Source organism: Plectropomus leopardus, chromosome 18, assembly GCF_008729295.1.
Source record: "Plectropomus leopardus isolate mb chromosome 18, YSFRI_Pleo_2.0, whole genome shotgun sequence".
In the NCBI taxonomy this organism is placed as follows: Eukaryota; Metazoa; Chordata; class Actinopteri; order Perciformes; family Serranidae; genus Plectropomus; species Plectropomus leopardus.
In genome coordinates this window covers 19,326,910-19,346,959 of record NC_056480.1, presented here as the reverse complement: position 1 = coordinate 19,346,959, position 20,050 = coordinate 19,326,910, and the positions used below count along the sequence as shown (strand labels likewise).

At 39.5% G+C, this 20,050-nt stretch overlaps 1 protein-coding gene across 4 annotated transcripts in view; it reads left to right on the top strand.

The window, feature by feature from the left end:
* The window catches only part of runx1t1 (RUNX1 partner transcriptional co-repressor 1), an 85,761-nt gene extending 67,720 nt beyond the window's left edge, over positions 1 to 18,041 (top strand). Inside the window, exons 7-12 of one of the 4 annotated variants that reach the window (XM_042506299.1) lie at positions 3,813 to 4,075; positions 4,956 to 5,044; positions 6,386 to 6,581; positions 7,863 to 7,931; positions 11,672 to 11,862; positions 13,704 to 18,041. In XM_042506299.1, the coding sequence (XP_042362233.1) occupies positions 3,813 to 4,075; positions 4,956 to 5,044; positions 6,386 to 6,581; positions 7,863 to 7,931; positions 11,672 to 11,862; positions 13,704 to 14,030 (1,135 nt within the window). In that variant the 3' untranslated portion in view covers positions 14,031 to 18,041. Of the gene's footprint in view, positions 1 to 3,812; positions 4,076 to 4,955; positions 5,054 to 6,385; positions 6,582 to 7,862; positions 7,932 to 11,629; positions 11,863 to 13,703 lie in introns of all 4 variants that reach the window. The other 3 variants (XM_042506297.1, XM_042506298.1, XM_042506296.1) reach the window with 3 other exon arrangements.
* The last annotated feature ends 2,009 nt before the right edge of the window (positions 18,042 to 20,050 follow it).

The following is a 20,050-nucleotide window of genomic DNA, read 5'->3' as shown; positions in this document are numbered from 1 at the left end:
GCTTAGGGGAAAAGGTGTACGTGTAAATGTGTGTGAGGGAGAGAATATATGGAGAGGGAGAAAAAGTAAGAAGGCATCTGTATTCAGTGGAAAAAAATGTTTGTGTGAATGTGCATGTATGATTCTCGATCCAGTGTGACGGTGTGAGGATTGTTCATGTATGTGCACCTCTGTTCATGTTTGGGTGCGAGTGTGTGTGTGTGTGTGTGTGTGTGTGTGTGTGTGTGTGTGAGTCTGAGTCTGAGTGTGTGTGCCTAGGGAGATGGGCTGATAACACTTACAGATGAGGCTCCAGCACCAATACGGCTGGCTAAGCACCTCTGGTTTCTGCTTACCTCTGCTCTACGTTCCCGCTTATTGGAGCCCTGTGTCGGAATATTGGAATTTGAATGGGAATCCTTAATTACACACAACAATGCACTATCAATGCATCCTGAGTAATACCATAGACTGCAGGAGTCTGACCAGGAATATCCATATGAGGGGAAAAAATATATATGTGTATACCATAATTATCTAACAAAGCCCACATTTAAATAATAGCCAGAGTGAGAAATTGCTGGTATATGGACTGTAATAGCTTGCAAAGTGGATTCACTGTAATTCAGCATATTTTCACAGCATTAATTCCATCAGTGACACACAATATAATTATACTCAACACTCTATAGCGTTGAATTTCTCCTTTAAAGAGAAATACTCTTCTCATAGATTAATCTGTTGCTTTTGTCAATAGAACACCTATGTGATGTTTCACAATAAAAGTCTTCCAGGCAAGTGAAGGAATTTTACTCCCTGAGAGCTAAACTCGTATCAATATCAGTTTCTTGTGTAATGTTCTGACACCTTTCACAAGCGTTTAAACTTTTGAAACCTTAACAAATTGGTTTGATTTCTTTTAAAAACATAGCAAAAAAGGCAACAAGCGTGCTTTCAAGGGTTAAATAGCTTATGAAAGGCAACTCAGCACAGCACAAGGAAACTGTCGATCCAGTTTTCAAGGGGTTCATATTTATATATATTGCTGTGAGATACAAAGACGCTTAAAACTAACATTAGCTAAAGGGGGGTTGTTCAATTAAAAAATAAAAGAATCTCCTACTGTTTGTATATGAAGGTTGCTCATAATAAATGCTTTTAATCACATTATCATAGAGACAAAGGGAACCCAAATTCTGAAATGTTTACACCTGCAGACAGAGGTTTTGATACCGTAAATAAAAGTATTAAGATGTCAGGGCATTGGCATGTAAATTGGGATTATATGTATCTACAGTCAGTAAAACATGTGCACACATCAGTGAATTGTATAGGTGACTGTAAACGTGTGTGCATGTGTGTGCTCCAGTGCCTGTAGATGCAAACCTTGTTGCAGCAGGAAGGCTAGGGAGATAAGAGTGTGGTCGGGAGGGTGGGGGTGGAAGAATGGATGGATGAGTCGAGGGAGGCAGCGAGAGACGGACGGATGGAGGGAAAGAGCATATGGAGAGCTGTGGATGAGCATTAGGAGCCCATAAAAACAGCTCATTAAGAAGTTCAATCTGTTCATCGGAGAGAGAGATGGGGAGGAAGAGGAGAGAGAGAAAGAGAGGGAGGAAAGTGGAGGATTGCAGATAGTGGGGGGAGGCTTGCAAGATTTAACTGTGAACTGACAAAGCTGAGAGCGCACACACAGACACACATGTGCCAGAATGCGCACACACAAACACACCTGGCCACATTAATCTTCAGAAGCAGGCTAACAAAAATCCACCTGATCCCCTGGAAGCTGCTTTAGTGTGTATGTATGTTAAGTGTGTGTCTATAATTTTTGTCAGCACACACTTTAGGTATGTGTGCGTGTGTGTGTGTGTGTGTGTAGGAATGAACATATTTTCAATGCAACAATTCCTGGACGATGAGGAAAACAGCCGTTCACTGCGGTTCTTTTGTCTGTCGGCAGGGCAACTCAAGCCTTTACTACAGCACAAAGGGCAGGAGAGTTGTAATAATATGATTCAAGTTTAGCTTTTGTGTGTAATAACTGTAACAAAAAAACTCTGCATCAGACATTTTCACAAAATCCGAGTGATATGCTTGTGGAATTGTACGTCTAATTTGTGTGTGAACTTCATGAGCAGAGATGTCTGAGGATGCAGAATGAATTTTAGTGCAAACTGACGAATAAAGTTGTATCGTATCTTATCTAGGGATGCACAATATTGGATATTATGCTGATATTTGATATGCTCATCTTTAAAAATTCACTTGGCCAATAACAGATACCAGTTTCAATATATCCACTTTTTTCCCACCTAATTTTAGTGATCTTCAAGTCTCTTATGTAGTGGAATTAACATCATATTATGCAAACTCGTATGGTGATGGCCCACAGGCAGATGGTGACATATGATACAATGCTTTTCAGTGTATATAATGTTCATTCATTGTAAAAGAATAAGAAAAACACTTCAATTTAGGGTTGATGTTTTGTACATTTCACTTTGTCAATTAAAAAAAAATGTCAGTTTGTGATAATTGGCAGAAATCAACATGTAGGTCGGTGCTTTATATTTCATTGTAAAGCCAATATCAGCCAATATGGATGATGTTCCGATATTATCATGCATCCCTAATAGTTTCCTATCCTATCATATCCTGTTGTATCATATTGTATATTACCATCACACTCTTCTTATTTTATTTCTCTCTTCTGTTTGTACTGATCGACTGTGCCTCTGGAGTTCTTTTGTTATTTGCCAGGCGTTCACTGCAACAAGAATGTGTTCAAGTCTGGTAACAACAGCAGACGTCTCAGTCACATATGGTCTCATATCCAGTCTTATTTTACTTGGAAACAGTGAAAAGTTTTGACAGTTAGTTGGAATAATTCTGTATATTCCTAAAGCAGTGTCTCTTGTTTCATGATTCTTCCAAAAGAGTCTAATAGAAACATTCACTAGAAGAAAAACTTATCAACATAAGCCGTGCAGCTGCAGTGTTGGAGGGGTGCAGCAGACAGTGATAAAAATAAACAGATGATGTCCCCTCAGATGCTCCTTGGGTGCGCTCTTTTTGGCATCCTTAGGTGTGCTTAGCTTGACAAAACTTTTGGTATGCACAAATTGATGGTGACCAATACACAATAGAGCCGTTGTATCATGACAGCTTTGTTTATGGTCTTCTTTTGCAGACTTTTTTTGGTTCTATGAGAGTGCATATGCTGTTTAGCCTTTGGGGAACTGTAAACCGTGCATGTGTTGCACCTTGATATGGCATGATTTCAGTCTCCTTGGCACACAGCAGGAGCTTGTCTGTGTCAGAAGCATTCTCACCTGCTGGCTCTGTGTGGTTTAGGTGGAGGAGGAGGCAGGACATGACACAGATTACACTTCAGTCATGTAGCCGGTTTGTAATTTGGTAATCTTTGGCTCCTGTGACTTAACATTCCTTGAATTTGTCTGATGATTGCAATTTCGACCTAGTTAAACATTTTTCGTTGCTGCCTTTGTCTAAATGACCCTTCTTCCCCATCCTTGGATGTTTGTTTTCTTCCGATTTTGTGTGATCCTTGTAATAGAATCACATGTCCACTTGCTCAGTCATCTGATCTATTCACACATGGGCTCAGTTGTACATTACACAGATTTTGTACTGGGGAGCTAGCAGGATGAAGTCAGTTAAACACCCGGTCCAGCTGATTCAGACATTTGCGTTTTTTGCATACAGCTCCTCCAGGTAATGTCCAGGTAATTTCAGGTTTGTGATGTATGTGTGAGAGGGGCGACAGTGAAATGCTCAAAACGTATCTCTTGATTTTTCTTTCCACCCAGAACCAAAGAGAACGGCTTCGATCGAGATGGCACCCTGCACCCAGATGTTCACCCTAGCAAGCGGCCCTGCACCATAAGCCCCGCCCAGCGCTTCAGCCCATCCAATGGGCTCTCCTACCAACCCAACGGCCTGCCACACCCGGGCCCACTCCCTCCACAGCACTACAGGCTCGACGACATGGCCATCGCTCATCACTACCGAGACACCTACAGACACCCAGCCTCCAATCATCGGGAGATCCGGGAGAGAGCCAGGCCCATTGGTGAGCTATAGGGGGAGTACGGTCTGTGTGTGTGTGTGTGTGTGTGTGTGTGTGTGTGTGTGTGTGTGTCTGTGTCTGTGTGTCTGTGTGTCTGTGTGTGTGTGTGTGTGTGTGTGCGTATGTGAATGTCTTCAGGATTTTGAGACACAAACCATTCCCACTACATGGCACACTCTCAAAGCTTTTATTCTGTAATAGTACCAAGAGAAACATAAAGAGGATTTTCTATACAAAAGTAAACAGTTACAACAGTTACATCATTTTTACATCATTTCTCAGGCTTCTCAGTTCTTTGTATACCACTGAGATCCGTATCCACTTTAATATTACTGATAATCAGTCAGCGTCCATTCAGCCTGGTGGATGCTTGTTGGTGCAGCAGATTGATAAACAGTCTTTCTGACCACAAGGCCGTCCTGCTGCCTCAGAAACACAGAGGCCGCTGCAACCTGACGGCTGACCAAAGTAATGCCCTGTGAGATGTATGAGCGCACAACAGAAGCACATTTAGGCGCAGTGTCGTCATATTAGAGACATTTTTCTGCGCAGGCCGAGCCTTGATGAAGCTGTAATGACGACGTTGGCTCAGTTCTAAAAATAGGAGAGACATTTACCATGTCTCGCCATGTGATGGATGTTTATTGGACAAGAAGCTCAGTCATTTGAGTCTTGCCCTCAGGGTGGGAGAGAGATATGGAGACAGCAAAGAAAAAGGAGGGAGTGAGGGAGGAGGACAAAGAAATGGATAGAGAGTTTCAACCAGGGACTGAATAAAGAACAGATGAAAGGGAGTGATGAAGTAATATTACATTGATCCTCTGTGTCAAACTGACTTGCCCTTTGTTTGTCTTTCTATCTATCTTTTCTTTCTCTCTTGTAGGTATGCATACAGGGACCAGACAGGAGGAAGTGATTGATCACAGGCTGACCGACAGAGAGTGGGCTGAGGAATGGAAGCACCTTGACCATGTAAGAAAAGTAATAACATTTTTTATTACTATACACTTAGCAACAGAGTTTATCTAACTTGTCATTTCAGTCATATTTAATTGTTATATATCACATAGAACTGTACATGTCTATTGTACAACTAAGAAATATATTGTGTAATAATCTAAAAAAAGAGGTTTAACATTACATGCATATCAAGACTGAAAGTTAGTTTTTTTAAATAAATAAAAATTGAAATGTAACTGTATGCATGCATGGGAATATGTTTCCCTGCAGTGCTACAAATATGCAGAGGTGGAAGAAGTATTAAGTTCCTTTACTCAAGAAGTAGTACTAATACCATACTGTGAAAATACTCTGTTACAAGTAAAAGTCCTGCATTGAAAATGTTACTTAAGTAAGAGTAAGTAAATAAAGTCATGAAAAAGTACTTGAAGTATTAAAAGTAAAAGTACCCAATGGAGAGAAATTAAAAAAAAGCACCCCAAGCTCAAAATTAAAAAACAAAACAAAAAACCTTCAAAATTATAAAAACAAAACATTATTAGAGAAAATAGAAAAGGATACCCAAAAAGCTCAGTACAGTAGAAAAAAATTGGAAAAACACCCCAAAAACTCAAAATTATAAAAATAGGGGAAAACACTGAAAAAAATCAAAATTATTTAACAAATATAGAAATAATGACTTATGTGTTAATTCAGAAATCTTAATTTGTAAAGTAGCTAAAGCTGTCAGATAAATGTTGTGAAGTAAAAAATACAATATTTCCCTGTGAGATATAACGGGGTAATAGTATAAAGTGGCATGGAAAGAAAATACTCAAGTAAAATACAATTACCTCCAATTTGTACCTAGGTACAGTTACATTCCACCACTGCAAATATGCATTGTCAATATAGCTAAATTGATGCTTACACATACACCTCCTTCAGGGTTCTAAATCTAGTCCATGTTCACGAGATGTGACGTAACATCTAATGTCACATTTGTGATGCTGTTTCACCTTACAGTTATTGATATGCAGTGAAAACTGAATCACTCAATCACATAATGTAATAACAGAAATATATTATTGACTAAAGTGATGTATGAGTGAGTAAGATGTCAAGCGGAGACCTGACAAACCTGATCAACATTTTAAGGCTGAGTGTGCGTCCAAAATATATGCGTGATGTTTCATTACCAAACTCCAGGATACAGATGAATATAATAATGAGACACTAACTGAAATGACATGACAGATGTCGGCTTTCATTTAGATCCCAGCCCACCGCCTATACACCCTTGCTGAATTGAAATCAAACCCTCCATCTCTATGTGTAAACTCAGCGCCTTGTCCGCTTCCTGTCACCCACCAGCTGCTGAACTGTATCATGGACATGGTGGAGAAAACGAGGCGCTCGCTGACAGTACTGCGGCGGTGCCAGGAGGCTGACCGCGAGGAGCTCAACTACTGGATCCGACGATACAGTGACGCTGAGGAGCTGAAGAAGGGCGGCGCTAGTGGGCAGTCAAGGCAGCAGAGCCCCGCAGCACAGGAAAATGCAACACCAGGTAAGGGTAATACACATACTGTACATGTATTCGAGTTATTAAAGGGCATAGTAGCAAAGAAATTAGTATGTGTACGTTAACAGGACTGCTGAAAGCCATGTAAGTTAAAACAGTTATTGTTTACTTTTCTTTGTAAGACAACATGTCTCAGTAACCTCTGTCTTTCTTTATGTGTCTTTTTATAACTGATGCAGAACATTTTAGTCACACCTGCTCTCTTTAGCTCTCTAAAAGGTTCACTTTTTAGGATTCAGGGAATCTATTGGTGATATATATAGTATGATGATATATATGGTATCTAATATTCATAACTATGTATTCATTAGTTTGTTCTCAGACAAAAATAAGAATAGTTGTGTTTTCTGTATGTTTACCATGTTGTTTTACGGTAACACTGACTGGACAAATCAGTCACTGGCTCTAGACAGGGCCATAGTGATCATACCTGTTTTTTTTTTTTTCCAGCAGTTTTATGTCTAGAGAGGATGACAGTAAATGTGGAGTTCCCCAGGGTTCAATTCTAGGTCCTCTGCTGTTAAGTTTGTATGTGTTGCTACCAGACATCTATGTTCTCATGATTGTACGGATGGTTTTCAGTTGTACATATTCCTGTTCCCGTAACCTTGAAAAGCCTGAAAGGACATTTTATTTTTCACCAGTTCATTGCATCAGTAGTTGAGTTTCCTAACAAATGCAGCAAAAATGTAATATAATTTTCAGAAAATTGCCTAAAAATTGCCAAAAACAATTGTGCTTTTCCATCCACTGCCGTGATGGAATATTGGGAATAGGTTGATTGAGATAAGCAGTAGGAAAACAATGGATGTATAATGACTGAGAGCATACTGGACATTTGAAATAGAGTTTTGATCAATTAATATTACAGCTGTGTGCTCTTGAAAGAGTTTTGGTAACAGCTCTGTGTGCATGCTCTGTGTTAAAATACACCCACAGGCAACAAAGAGAGCTTACAGCAGCTTATGCATTGCACTTACTGACATTAAACTTTTACAGATACACCAACTTTTCCATCTCCCCTGGTGTTAAAACTGTTTTGAGATTTTTTTCTTTGATTTTTGGCATTTGTAAACAGGTTTCTTAATGCACAAATTGACAGAAAAAGTGGATGTTTTTCTTTATTCCTTAAACCTTTTGACAGAAACATCAGGGTAACCAACAGGTTCTACAACATGATGATTTGTTCCACAATCTTTTGTGCTATGTGATGCAAAACATTGTTTGATCTCTGATTACAATGGCTGTGTGTTTGTTTCTCCCCAGAAATTCACAGGGAGCTTCTGCACCGGCCTGTGTCTGGCTACGTCCCTGAAGAGATCTGGAAGAAAGCTGGTGAGAAGTACTTCTATGCCTGCCATCACCACACACACTTTCTGTCTTTTCTCTTTATCTCTCCACACTTTTTAAGACATTTTGCTTTGTAGAAACCACCAGATGACTCAGGGCTGGAAGTGGATGAGAAGCACTTCTTTAAACCCCATTCTCCCCTCTCATCCCACTGTAGTCGGCTGTCTGCAGCTTCCTCTCCTGGTAGTCTTGAATTAATGTGTCAGGCTGCTCTTAGAGAATCATTTATATTTGATACAGTTGGAAGTAAAAAAAATAAGAGTTTTACCACCACACTCCACACACTCCAAAAATGATGGCAAGTCATAAAACAATTTTATTGCACTCGTCACATAACGGTCAAGCAGCTTTAACAGCTGGTCCGGTGGTTCTGCTGTTTAAAGTACAGTAGCAAGACGTGGTATCGTCTTTGCTTTTGGCACTTTGGTAATCCCCTTAGCAACAGACATTGCAGCTATTCTATTCAACAAGAGTGTTGTAAAATTGCAGAAGGAAATTCGTAGAGCCAGTAAAGATCAGGTATTGCAGCTAATTTGTTGCATTAACCCTTTAAGACCTGAATTGACATCAAGCTTTCTTCTGCTGAATTCAGACATCTTTAGCATTCATTTGGTTTGATTTTCTTCATAAACACAGGAAAAACATAATAAACAGCTTAGCTAGCAATGTCCCACAAACTGCAAAAGAAATTGTAAAAGATAGCAGGGAAATTATCTGAAAATTAAGTGGGGTGGATTATTAACTATTATTTATAAAATTAAAATAAGGAGGATTCTATAGAATTCTACAATTTTATTTTTCTTTTTATTTAATTTAATTTTTTATTTTACTTTACTTTTTTTGCGTATTTTCTTGTAACTTTTTCCCAATTTCTTGTGACATTTTGGACGATTTCTTTATAAGTTACTCATGGCTCAGGTTTCAAATGGTTGACATTTGCTGCCATAAAATGTTTTGCGTACACAAACAGCATCCTTTAAATTTGTGAGTGCAGCTGCAATCACCATTAACGCTGTCCTGAAACACTAAAAGAATTTTTCTGCTGAGGGTTCAATGTTCAAGGAATCCACTTTGTATTCACAGTCAGTGATACAGTATATCTGCTTTTTAAACCCCTTGGAGAAAAGAAATTGTCCCCTTGCTTGACCAAGCATGATGTGTGAGATACTCAGAACAAGCAATATGCATTTAAATTGAATTGAGTATCACCATCGAGACTCTGCCTGCTCTCCAGTACTCTCCTCCCTTCGCCAGCTTTGATCGATCTTCCATCTGAGGCATTTGGTGTGTAATCACAATTCCATGCACAAGGCATATATCACACGGCACCAGGGCAATTTCCATGACTTCAGGCAGCACAGTAGGTTAAAGACAAAACCACTCTGGTTTGAAAATTTAGCTCAATCACAACGGAGAGAAAAACGTCTCTGTCTATAGAAAAGCACACATTCTGTCTGATACTGAGAACAGATCTTACAGTTGTAATATTAGTGTAATGTGTACAAAGGAAATGAAGGAAAGAGAGGCGTATTTGTCAGACATAAAGCTGTATTTATCTTTTGTCTGTAGGATAAATGGCGCTCGCTATTTTTCATTCTCTCTGCATTCTTCTCAGTATTTCCTTTTCACTTCAGTCGCATATATTCTGGCTGAGGAGAGACAGATTTAAATGTGACCCGGGGAGGATTGCAAAATAGGATTTTTAACACAATGGAGTGCGGCGGTGAATACATCTGTTTGAAATGGGCAAAATGTTTACAGTTGGTGATAAATATTCAAGCACCTTGCACGGTGTCCTACCGGTTTCCCACTTCCCCTCACCGCATGGGCCTCTGGGATCACAATGGAAATGCATAATTTAAATATAAATTGCCTGATTTGCATACACAATTAGTCAAGTTACAGGCTTGATGGGAGCAAACAAAAAGCCCTCCTTTTGCTTTGACGTTTGGTTGGAATTCCACCGCTTAACACCCGCGCGGCAAGGTTATTCATTACACAAAACAAGTATGAAATAACACATTACTCCGTCTCAAAAGCACGTTTTCTGACTGATTACCTGAGATTAATTGGCTTACGCTGCTTTCTCGAGGATATTTTTCAAATCAGAGGAAGAAATATGGATTAAGTTTGCTCAGCCTCAGATAACATCCTTTTAACTTTTTAAATTAAAACATCACACATTGACCCATTAGAGAATCTCCTGTTAACTGATTAAACATGCCACAGTCACCGCTTCTACCTAAATGCCTTAATGATCGAAATAAACACAATAATGTGCCCCATGTTAAAGGTACATTTTGCATATTTTTCCTAAGAAACAATGTGAAGACTCATACATAATTCATCTTTGTCAATCATCACTTTTGACCCACTAGAAGTGCGTGGCACTGTATTTTTCTGCGGAGACTCTGCCCTCTGCCTGTATTTTCTTATTAGGGCCCGAGCACCAAACACTAGGAGGACCCTATTTAAATCCATGGAATTTTTCTTTTAATCTTTGTGATTTTCATTTTTCAAACTCAGTCACATTTTTGAGGGTATAGGTGTTCAAAAACTCATAGTACTTTGCACACATATCAAAAGTGGTAAGAATTTATATCCATATTACGTGTTATTACAAATAGGTTCCATGACGCCCCCTAAAGGTTCTCAGAGTAAAAGCCCTCACCTTTAAATTCGGTATAGATGTACAAAAATTGGGAGGCACATTTAACATCCCAAGACATACAAAAAGGCCTCTGGTGCCATACCCTAAATTTGCAGACATTTACGGCCTCTGTTCTTCTTCTTTGAGATAACAGCTTAAATGCTAAGTGCTTTTTAAATCTTCCACTGTGGGTTGTGCGCATAACACGCCGTCAAAATGTCGCACCCATCCCGCCCATGGTCACATCCTTCTGGCTGTCCCTTTTACTCGGATGCCATATTCGCATTTTAACTGCCTAAACTTCTGGCTCAAAAAGAAGACATCTCTCTCCCCCAATTTGTGCCTTTTTTAAGAACATAGAGGCAGAGTAACGTTATTTTTCCACCTTGAACAGGCAGTGTAAAGTGGGCTTAAGAGACACAGCGCAGAAAAACGCAAATATAGCAAGATGGTACATCAAACAAAAGTGAATGCAATGTTGGCTTTTACTTTCACTTTTGCTGGCGGCATGTTTACAAACAATAACCAAAAATTCTGCATCGTATACCTTAAATTGCCCACTATCATATATTATGCACATTTAAAAAACTGATGTTTCCCAGAGGGTACTATATGCAGCTGATCTTGAAATAACAAAAGCCAATAATGACAAAAGCTAAATAAGTTTCCCTGCCATGTGAATTAATTCTCATCATCTCCAAAACTACAAAGCATGTCTTTTCTTAGTTTTTTTCCTCACATAAAAATGAGTGAAAGTGTCAGTTTTACGATTATGGTTGCTGTCTTCCAGATGTGATACAGATTTAGCACATAAAACAGCTTTTACCATTTATCTTTTCGAAGGCACAATCTTCGATACCACTGCTGTTCAATGAAACTTTTTCAGTTATTTCAGAAAAAAAATGTATTGTTAAGTTTATATTCAGAACTGTTGTATACTAGAATAAAACATATGAATTCTTAAACATAACAGTGTACTCATTGAAAATAACCTACCAGACGACAGGATGATACAATGCACACTACATTGCAGGTACGGGAGGCTTGACTTCCTCTGTGTCCACACTCTTTCCAGAAGAGGCCGTGAATGAGGTGAAGCGACAGGCTATGTCGGAGCTGCAGAAGGCCGTGTCAGAGGCCGAGCGTAAGGCTCACGAGATGATCAGCAGCGAGCGGGCCAAAATGGAGCGCACGGTAGCCGAGGCTAAGCGGCAGGCAGCCGAGGACGCGCTCTCCATCATCAATCAACAGGAGGACTCCAGCGAGGTAGGAAAATCCACTTCAAAATCCTTGTGGTTTCTCTCTGTTGTTAGTTCGACTACACTTTATTTGGCAGCTGTTCCAGTGACTCCCACATGACACAGATGAAGGATTTTCTCTTACAAAGAAGTGTTTCTTGTATTTTGTCATCGTATTATTAAAGGCAAATTATTGTAGCATCAAAGCTGATTATTTGCTTTAAAAGTGTTCCTGCAAATCGAAGTTATTTAGTAGTCGAGAGGGAGAGCAAAGTAAAGCAAAACAAGGTCAATCAAGCATCCATTTCCCACGCTTTCCTCTTTCTCTTTACCACAGACTAGCTAGCATGTATAGAAAGGTGTTACCAATGCAGCTAAGAGGAAACAAGGAAAGGGGCTTTTATATGCTAATCACCATTAGAGACCTTGACGTTTAATCAGTTAAGTGAGAGGGAAATATGGCTCACATCTGTCATTAATTGCAGGAGTGATGTTTATGAGAGAGAAGTGCCCCAGAGGAAAACTTTTAGAAGCTGTTTGTAACCTTGTTCTCTCGTTTCCTGTGGATATGCAGCCGTCCTGACATGCTCTCTCTGCGGTTTCCAAGATGTATAAGAGGCCCTACGTGTAATCAGAGATGGGTTTTTGATCTGCCTGTGGTTTGTTTTAAGCTTAAGTGTTGTAAAAAGAGAGGCTAGTTCTGTTAATGTGCAGCATGGGGCGCTGATATCTGTTGCTTATCTTCACATGATGTTCACTAGATCTTTGTTTGGAGCAATTATCCATCCGAGAGTGTGATGCAATCAATAGCAGAATGGTATATATAGTCCACAAGCACTCCTAATGAACGGTCCAGCTTGAAAAAATCATGGTTCCCACGCATTTTCATGGACCAAATTTCCAAACTTTTAAATGACTTTTCAAGAACCCATAATAATGCTTTTCCTTTTCTTTTTTGCTTTACTTGCCTGGCATTTTTCAAATATACCAGATTCAAACGTATGTGATGTAAACAAAATGTAAACAAATTGACGTTTGTTTTTTTTTTTAAAATCATTTTGAAAATTATATGCCAGAAAAGAAAAAACAAGAAGGTAAAAAAATTCAGAAAGCTTAAATAAAACATAATATGAAAATAAATACAGAATAATAACTAGTACATATATGTTATTTCATTATGAAAAACTCTTAACTGGTTACATGACTTTAAATCCATAAGATATCATTTACCAATAACTAATTAATTTTAGTCAGAGGATATATTTTGCCAGCATGGGACACAACAGCTGGTACCCTAAACACACACATACACACATACAGGCACACATCAACAGGTGTGACTGTGTGTTCATGTGCATACACAAAGACAACAGTACATTTATGTTAATCGTCATATCTGACAAAGAGTCAGTGGAAATATTGTGTGTTGTATACGTCATCTGTTTCCTCCATATTTCAAAGATGTGGACCTGATTTCTAACATCGATGCATGTTACGTTACTTCAGCGGCTACAGAAGATAGATTTGCCGTAATGTTCCATTATGTGTAAGGTTGTCCAACAATTTCATAACGCAGATAAAAAAAATTAGATAGAAAAAATTCCATGACACTTGCAAAAGTTTCAATGATTTTCACTAATTCCATGACTTTTCCAGGCCTGGAAAACATGACTGTGAATACCATGACTTTTTCAAGGTTTTCCATTATTGTAGGAACCCTGAAAAATATAAAATTGATTTGTGGCGCCAGATTTTTTGATTGTGTTGGGCCGCCACCAATAACTGGTTGTGTGGAAAGCTCTCTAGATTGTAAATCCTTCTGCTGTATGATTTTTGTGTTAGTTAAATTTGTCTCTATCTGTCTGTCAGAGCTGCTGGAACTGTGGCCGCAAAGCCAGTGAGACGTGCAGCGGCTGCAACACGGCGCGCTACTGCGGCTCCTTCTGCCAGCATAAGGACTGGGAGAAGCACCACCATGTCTGTGGTCAGACCCTGCAGGCCCAGCAGCAGCAGCAGCAGGCTAGCCAGCAGCAGGGCGGCGTCCCGGGGTCAGAGACCCCTGCTCCCATCAGCTCCTCTGCCTGCACCCCGAGCAGCGGGACTGGGAGTCCGGCTGCTACCCCACCTGCTGCTACCCCTCGCTCCTCCACCCCGAGCACCCCTTCCTCCTCTGCCCTGGACGGCACACCGCGTTAAGAGACTCACACACGGAGGATGGAGGCAAAGGCCCCCGGGGGCTAAACAGTCAGCCCTCAACCCCACAAACAGCATGACTGTGTGCATTGCCTTGCAAAGATACTAAGCTTACATGGCTAACAGGAAGAGATGGCAATGCTTCTGTCTATCTTGCAGCGTAGTCATAGAAAGAGGAGGAGGAGGAGGTCCATAATCAGGTCATATTGACTTGCCATGACTTTAAAGAAACACAAAGATATTCTTTGTTTTGAATGAATGAATTTAAATATTGACATCCTTTTATCGTTACACTTGCTATTCTTGTTGTCCGTTTGTCGTCGTGCCCGTTGTTGTTAATGTTGTTGTCATTGTAGCTTATTTTTTTTCCCTGTAAATATTAAGAGACTGAGCAGAGATAGCCGTGAACTCGAGACAAGTATATCTGACCACCCCACCCCCTCTTTTTTTTCCAGTGTTTTTATTTCCCATCCTTGAATTATTTCCTTCCTGTACCTGGAACATGAGACTAGTCAACCTCATTTTACCAAACAGCATACCAAGGGAACACAGCGAGCTAGCAGAACGGGTGAAGTCATCAATACTTTTTGTAAAGAACGATATCAGATTTAAACACCCCTGAAAGACAAACCGACGGATGGATGGATAAACAAGTTTGCTGCCTGGAGAGAGGAGAGGGATGGACTGAATCTCTGGCCCACAGACAGCCATGAAATGGGCAGATGTGCAGCAGATTGCGAGCAGAGCCAGCTGTTCAACCAATGTTATTTCCCTCTCACTTGTAATAATATCCAGGTCAGTGGGCTGGGAAATACAAATCCGTCTCCCTGAAGGATGTAAAAGGAAGAATTCTTGGACAAGATACAAAACTTTGCCCACTGCACATGTGGAGGATGTACTGACTACAATTCGCACGTGCATGCTCGGTGAGTCGCAGAAGCTCTCAAACAGGAAGTGAAGTCATCGACCCGCCGGCAATAATGTCAAATTAAAGCAGCCGTCGGGCTCGGAGCTGGAAACCTACATGTGGAGAACTCATTCTGCGCCTCAGAAGCTCCCCTCCTGTCTGAAAAACATTTTCATCTTTCTTCATGTTCTTATTCTTTTTCCGTAGATGTCATGGTGTTAAAGACTTCTGTCCTGTGGTGTCACCGATGGTTATTTATTGTATATGTGTTGGACAATTGTGACAATGCATAGTACTTCAACCAGTCACAACTCCCTCATAACTCTCTCTAGAAAAACGAGATAAAAAAAGAAGTGTTATCTTTTTTCCAAGCTGCTTTTCTATTCTGTGTGTAAGTGGTAGATCCCTCGTAGTTCTATAAGTTTTACTTCCCTTCGTCCTCAAGAAAAGACACAAGCTATATCTCAGAGCTGCTACTTGAGTCCGACCCAGATCTTTTCTGAGAACTAGCATGTTGCGCGGAATGCTAACCTAAATGTTTTGTACAAGGGACATACATAAATGTATTTGCACTGTCACAGAGGTTATTTCGGCATGCTTCTTTTCAGCATACTTGTGTTGTCGGTATAGAGCCATAACTCATCAACCATTTTGTATGTAGTGATAGCATTATATGTTCTCACATTTTGGGGGATTTGGGGGGAAAACTGTAAAATCACCAGTTTTTTTTTCTTGTCAACATGATAAGAAAAGCGGCCATATTTTTTTTTTTTTTTTTTGAATAGTTACAGACAGTGCATGCACATTACTGAACGTTTGTTAAATATTTGTTATTTTTTAGAAAAAAGAAAAAAACGACCAAAAAAATGACAAAAAAATACAAAAAAAATATTCTAACAAACTAACTTTCCAAATGCAGAGGTGTAGACTCCGATTGACAGCTTTAACACTGCAAAAGCACCAGGTAACACACAGTATTAACACAAGAGATAAACAAAAAAAACACCAAAAACAGCCAAAGACTGACACCAAGGACCAAAATCCTGATTTAAACGATTTTTCAAAAGAGGTTTGTTCACATGTATATTTGGTTATTTATTTCTGCAGGTTTCGTTTACACACATTCACGGAACAACGTCAGTGTCAGAACAGTTAATTATTTTCATCCTCTTCTGGAAACCGACGGCACTCATCTTACATTGTGAAATGAGAAGGTGTGACTTAAACATAAAGAACGTTTTCACAGCAGTGTTACATTTTACTTGGAGCAATAATAACTAATGAACACTGATGATTTCTGTGACCATTTTTGAAGAAAAAAAAAAAGTGATATATTTTGATCTTGTACATTTTCTCATTGCACAAGTGTCAGATTAAGTGTCCATTTCAGCTTTAAGCAGTTTAGTTCTTTTTTTCTCAAAGAGGTGAATGTGAGACTGGGCTTTCACACCAATGCCATTTGCAGTTGTTTTTGTGTTTATTTATATCAAAGTACATTCTTGTTTTTTTTTTGCTGTTGGGATAGCTAATCAATCGCAGCTTTGTTGTAAACCTTCAATGTAAATCAAACAAACCTCTCCTTCGCAGTAAGAGAGCACTTATCCTGACGCACACAAAGGCTCTTCACCCCAAACACCTTGGTGCTACACAGAAGCGCGTTACAAATTCTGACCTCAAGGAACAAGTGGAGGCCCATAAAGGTTCTGGGCTGTTTGCTCCCTCTGTACTTCCTCATCTCTCCCTTACTTGTCTAACTAAAATACACACCTGCGTTCTTGACTCTAAAGGGTTAAACAATCCAAAAAGGTGTCTGACACCCTACTAGCGACTCCTCAGAAGCTGTGAAGAAACAGCCAAGCTGTTTTAACACTAGTGTATTTGAAAGTATACAACAAATAATGTGTGTGTTCATCACTATCAGGGCAAAACCTGGGTTTAAAAAAAAAAAAAAAAAAAAAGACAAACATTATCGATGATTCTTTGAGAAGCTCTATTTTTTTCTTTCTTCCCTCCTCTATGTGTGTTTTGCTACAAATTCCTCGGTGGCAAACAAGTCTCACTCTACCTCTTACAGCACGATAAGAGCATCAGTCACGGCGCTGATACTGGTCTAGTCTAAACCAAATGGGCACAAGAGAACAGGAAAATAAAAAACCCAAAGTTGAAGCTCATACAGCTGCAAAACCATATCACTACTTGGTAACAATGCAGACCTCATAAATAAATGAAACATAAATGAATAGAAATGAGAAAAAAAAACCTGAAAAAAAAACAACTTTTGTTATGTTCCTTTATGCCTGTGGCGTTTTTAGAGTACATCAAGAGTTTGAATTCTTTGAACAGATTTAAAAAAGAAAAAATTGTGCTAATTTTAAAGAAAAGTGTTGTCGAATCTTGTTTCAATGACACAAGCTAGGGTCACAGATAAGAAATGTTGTTTCTCTCTCGCTCTTTTTTCTCTCCTGTCCCCCCCCCCCACCTTTTTCTCCTCTTCTCTTCTTTGTTGTGAAGACACGCTAAAGCGTTTGTCGACTTGTCATTGCGATGAATTCAAAAGAGGGGATACACAAAAGGCAAGAGCTTGTAAAAAACTAAAATGAAAAAAAAGGCTGAATTTAGGCATGCCTGTTTTCACAATAGGGGGAAATGTTATTTGAATTTCCTACTTATCCTGAAACATTGGGGAAATGTGTGGGGCCGACAGTGAACAGCAAAGGCCGTAGCATTAATCTGGGGGAGTGAGTTGAACTTCAGGGGTGGGAGTTATTTTTTTATTTTTTATTTTTTGCGTTCTCTTGAGAAAATTTATTGTGAAAAAAAAGAGCTCAAATGATTTGAAGTTGTTGTGCAATACTTAATTGAGACATGAAAACCACAGGTTAGTGGTAGGCTGACACTGGGCGGTCTCTCCATCGCCTAGAGTCAGTGTCCTCTAGAGAGCTTTCCAGTCTACTATGTCAGAACTGTGGTTTCTTGTTGATTTTTTTTCTTTTTGTTTCTTTTTTTTATTCTTTTTTGGGCTGTAAACTATGGTCTGTCAGTCTGTGAAACTTTGCAGTATAATTCTGGTATTGTTGTTCTCTTAACGGTGTAATAAATATGTTAATACCTGCCTTGGAGACTTAGACCCATGTTCTGTCATTACAGCAGCAGTAACTGAGATCAGCACAACTCCTCTGTTTACATGTTATTAGAGCTTAAAGTTATGCATAATTAGGGGCGGACCACAGGCTGCCTGCCGATGGTGTCCTCGTCTTCTAAGTCAGATCCACCCATCGCTCCTCCACAGCTCCACCCTCTCACGCCATTATGGTTGATTCTGAGTCCAAAAAAACAAGGTCGCGACAGTCGAGATGCCGGATTCGACACTTCAGCAAAGGGAGCCTACAAATCGATGGGTGATATTAAAGTAGTTACTCCAATAATTTTATCAGTCTGTGGTTGAAATGCTTAAGGCTAATTAATAAAATGAAGCAACCAAAAGAAACAATTTGAACCTTTAATTTAGAAAAGAACCAGAAAACAGGAAGATTTAATTGAATTTCTGCCAGTTTTTAAAACCAAGCAACACTTAAAATCAGTACTAATTACTTTTGCCATTGAAATTAATAATTAAAAAAAAAACAATAGGCCTACACATTTTAAATGTCTCAAAATACATTAAAAGATAAAAATGAAATTTTTATATTTGTTAGCACATGTGCCAACCAACCCCGGTCTCCCCTACTAGCTTTTCGAGCAGGCTAGGCCTATATTTACAAATCTGTAGCCTAATTTAACTTTTCGAACTCATCTGAACCTAAATTATTGTACTTTGCTACATTTAAAGTCGTTATGTTTAGCCTACAGGGTAAGAACAAAAAGCCCATGAAAAAGCCATGATAACTGAGAACTGAACAAATAAAGGACATAAATCAGGAAATAGGTGTCAGCCCACACTCCGGAAGTGGTTCACGCGACATTCAGTGCCAAACAGCGCCCGCGCACCTGGACTCAGGCTAGCATTTAGTAAACAGTACAAAAAACACTCAAAAAATTGGATATGGTTACTATTAGTGCGCCTTGGCACAGTTAGCAAAACGTTGCATCTACCTTTATAAAGCAGTGAACACACCTACAATGCGTCATGAACAGGCGCACTCTGGATCTGGCTAATATGCTAAATGCTAAACTGCCCACGAGTGTATACGTCGGCGGTGTTTTCAGCGTTTACGGAGGAGCCTAAAATGTTTGAGGACTTCTTGCTGTTCGGAACAATAATCCCCGAGGTGACAATGGAGCATTATTCAGCTCAAAGTGTTTGAAAACCGCGAGGAGTGGGACAGAGACACTGTTTGGCTAATATTAGCCTTCGTTTTGTGAATGAGGGAGCAGAGCAGCTGAACCTACAGCAGCTTGAGGGGAACTCTACGGTTCTCAAGACTTTCAGAAAATCGTGCAGAAAGGTGAGTACAAAAACACACTGATCTGTCTCTGCTGAGGAGAGTGTCAATAACCACAGTGTTGCTTAGCTACATGGCATCGTGTGCGCGCTACATGGTGTGATGGTTGTCTCTGCTTTTGCTTTAATAACTGGTTTCGTGCTGTGTTTACAATGGGCTACACCTCTGTTTTGGTACCTGCTTTTGTGATTTTTATCCTACTGTTGATTCTATATGAACTGTCAGGTTATTTGATTTATATAACTTTATATTACTTCTTATTTACTAGCCTGCTTTTCATTTTTGTCTGAGTTTTGTCTCGTTTCTGGTTAATTCTTGTGAGGCTACACTGAGGAAGGTGGCTGTATGGTTAGAACAGATCATCAGTTGCATGTGTATCAGTTGCAATATGCAATTCCAAATATTGGTTATCTTACTAATCATCAGTATAGGTATTGGCCTTGAAAAACAGACCTTGATCAACCCATACAATATACATAGGCTATTTACTCTTAAAAGCAATTACAAGTGTGACTGCAAGTACATGAGTAAAAACTAAAATCCTCAAATGAAGAAAGAGAATATAAAATATTTTTTGGAGCTCATTCCATTTCTATGCAGCGTAGTATGTGAAACTATTGTTTCGAATGTTGACAATAACTGTTTTCCAAGTTCGGTGTGAACAAGTAGTAGCC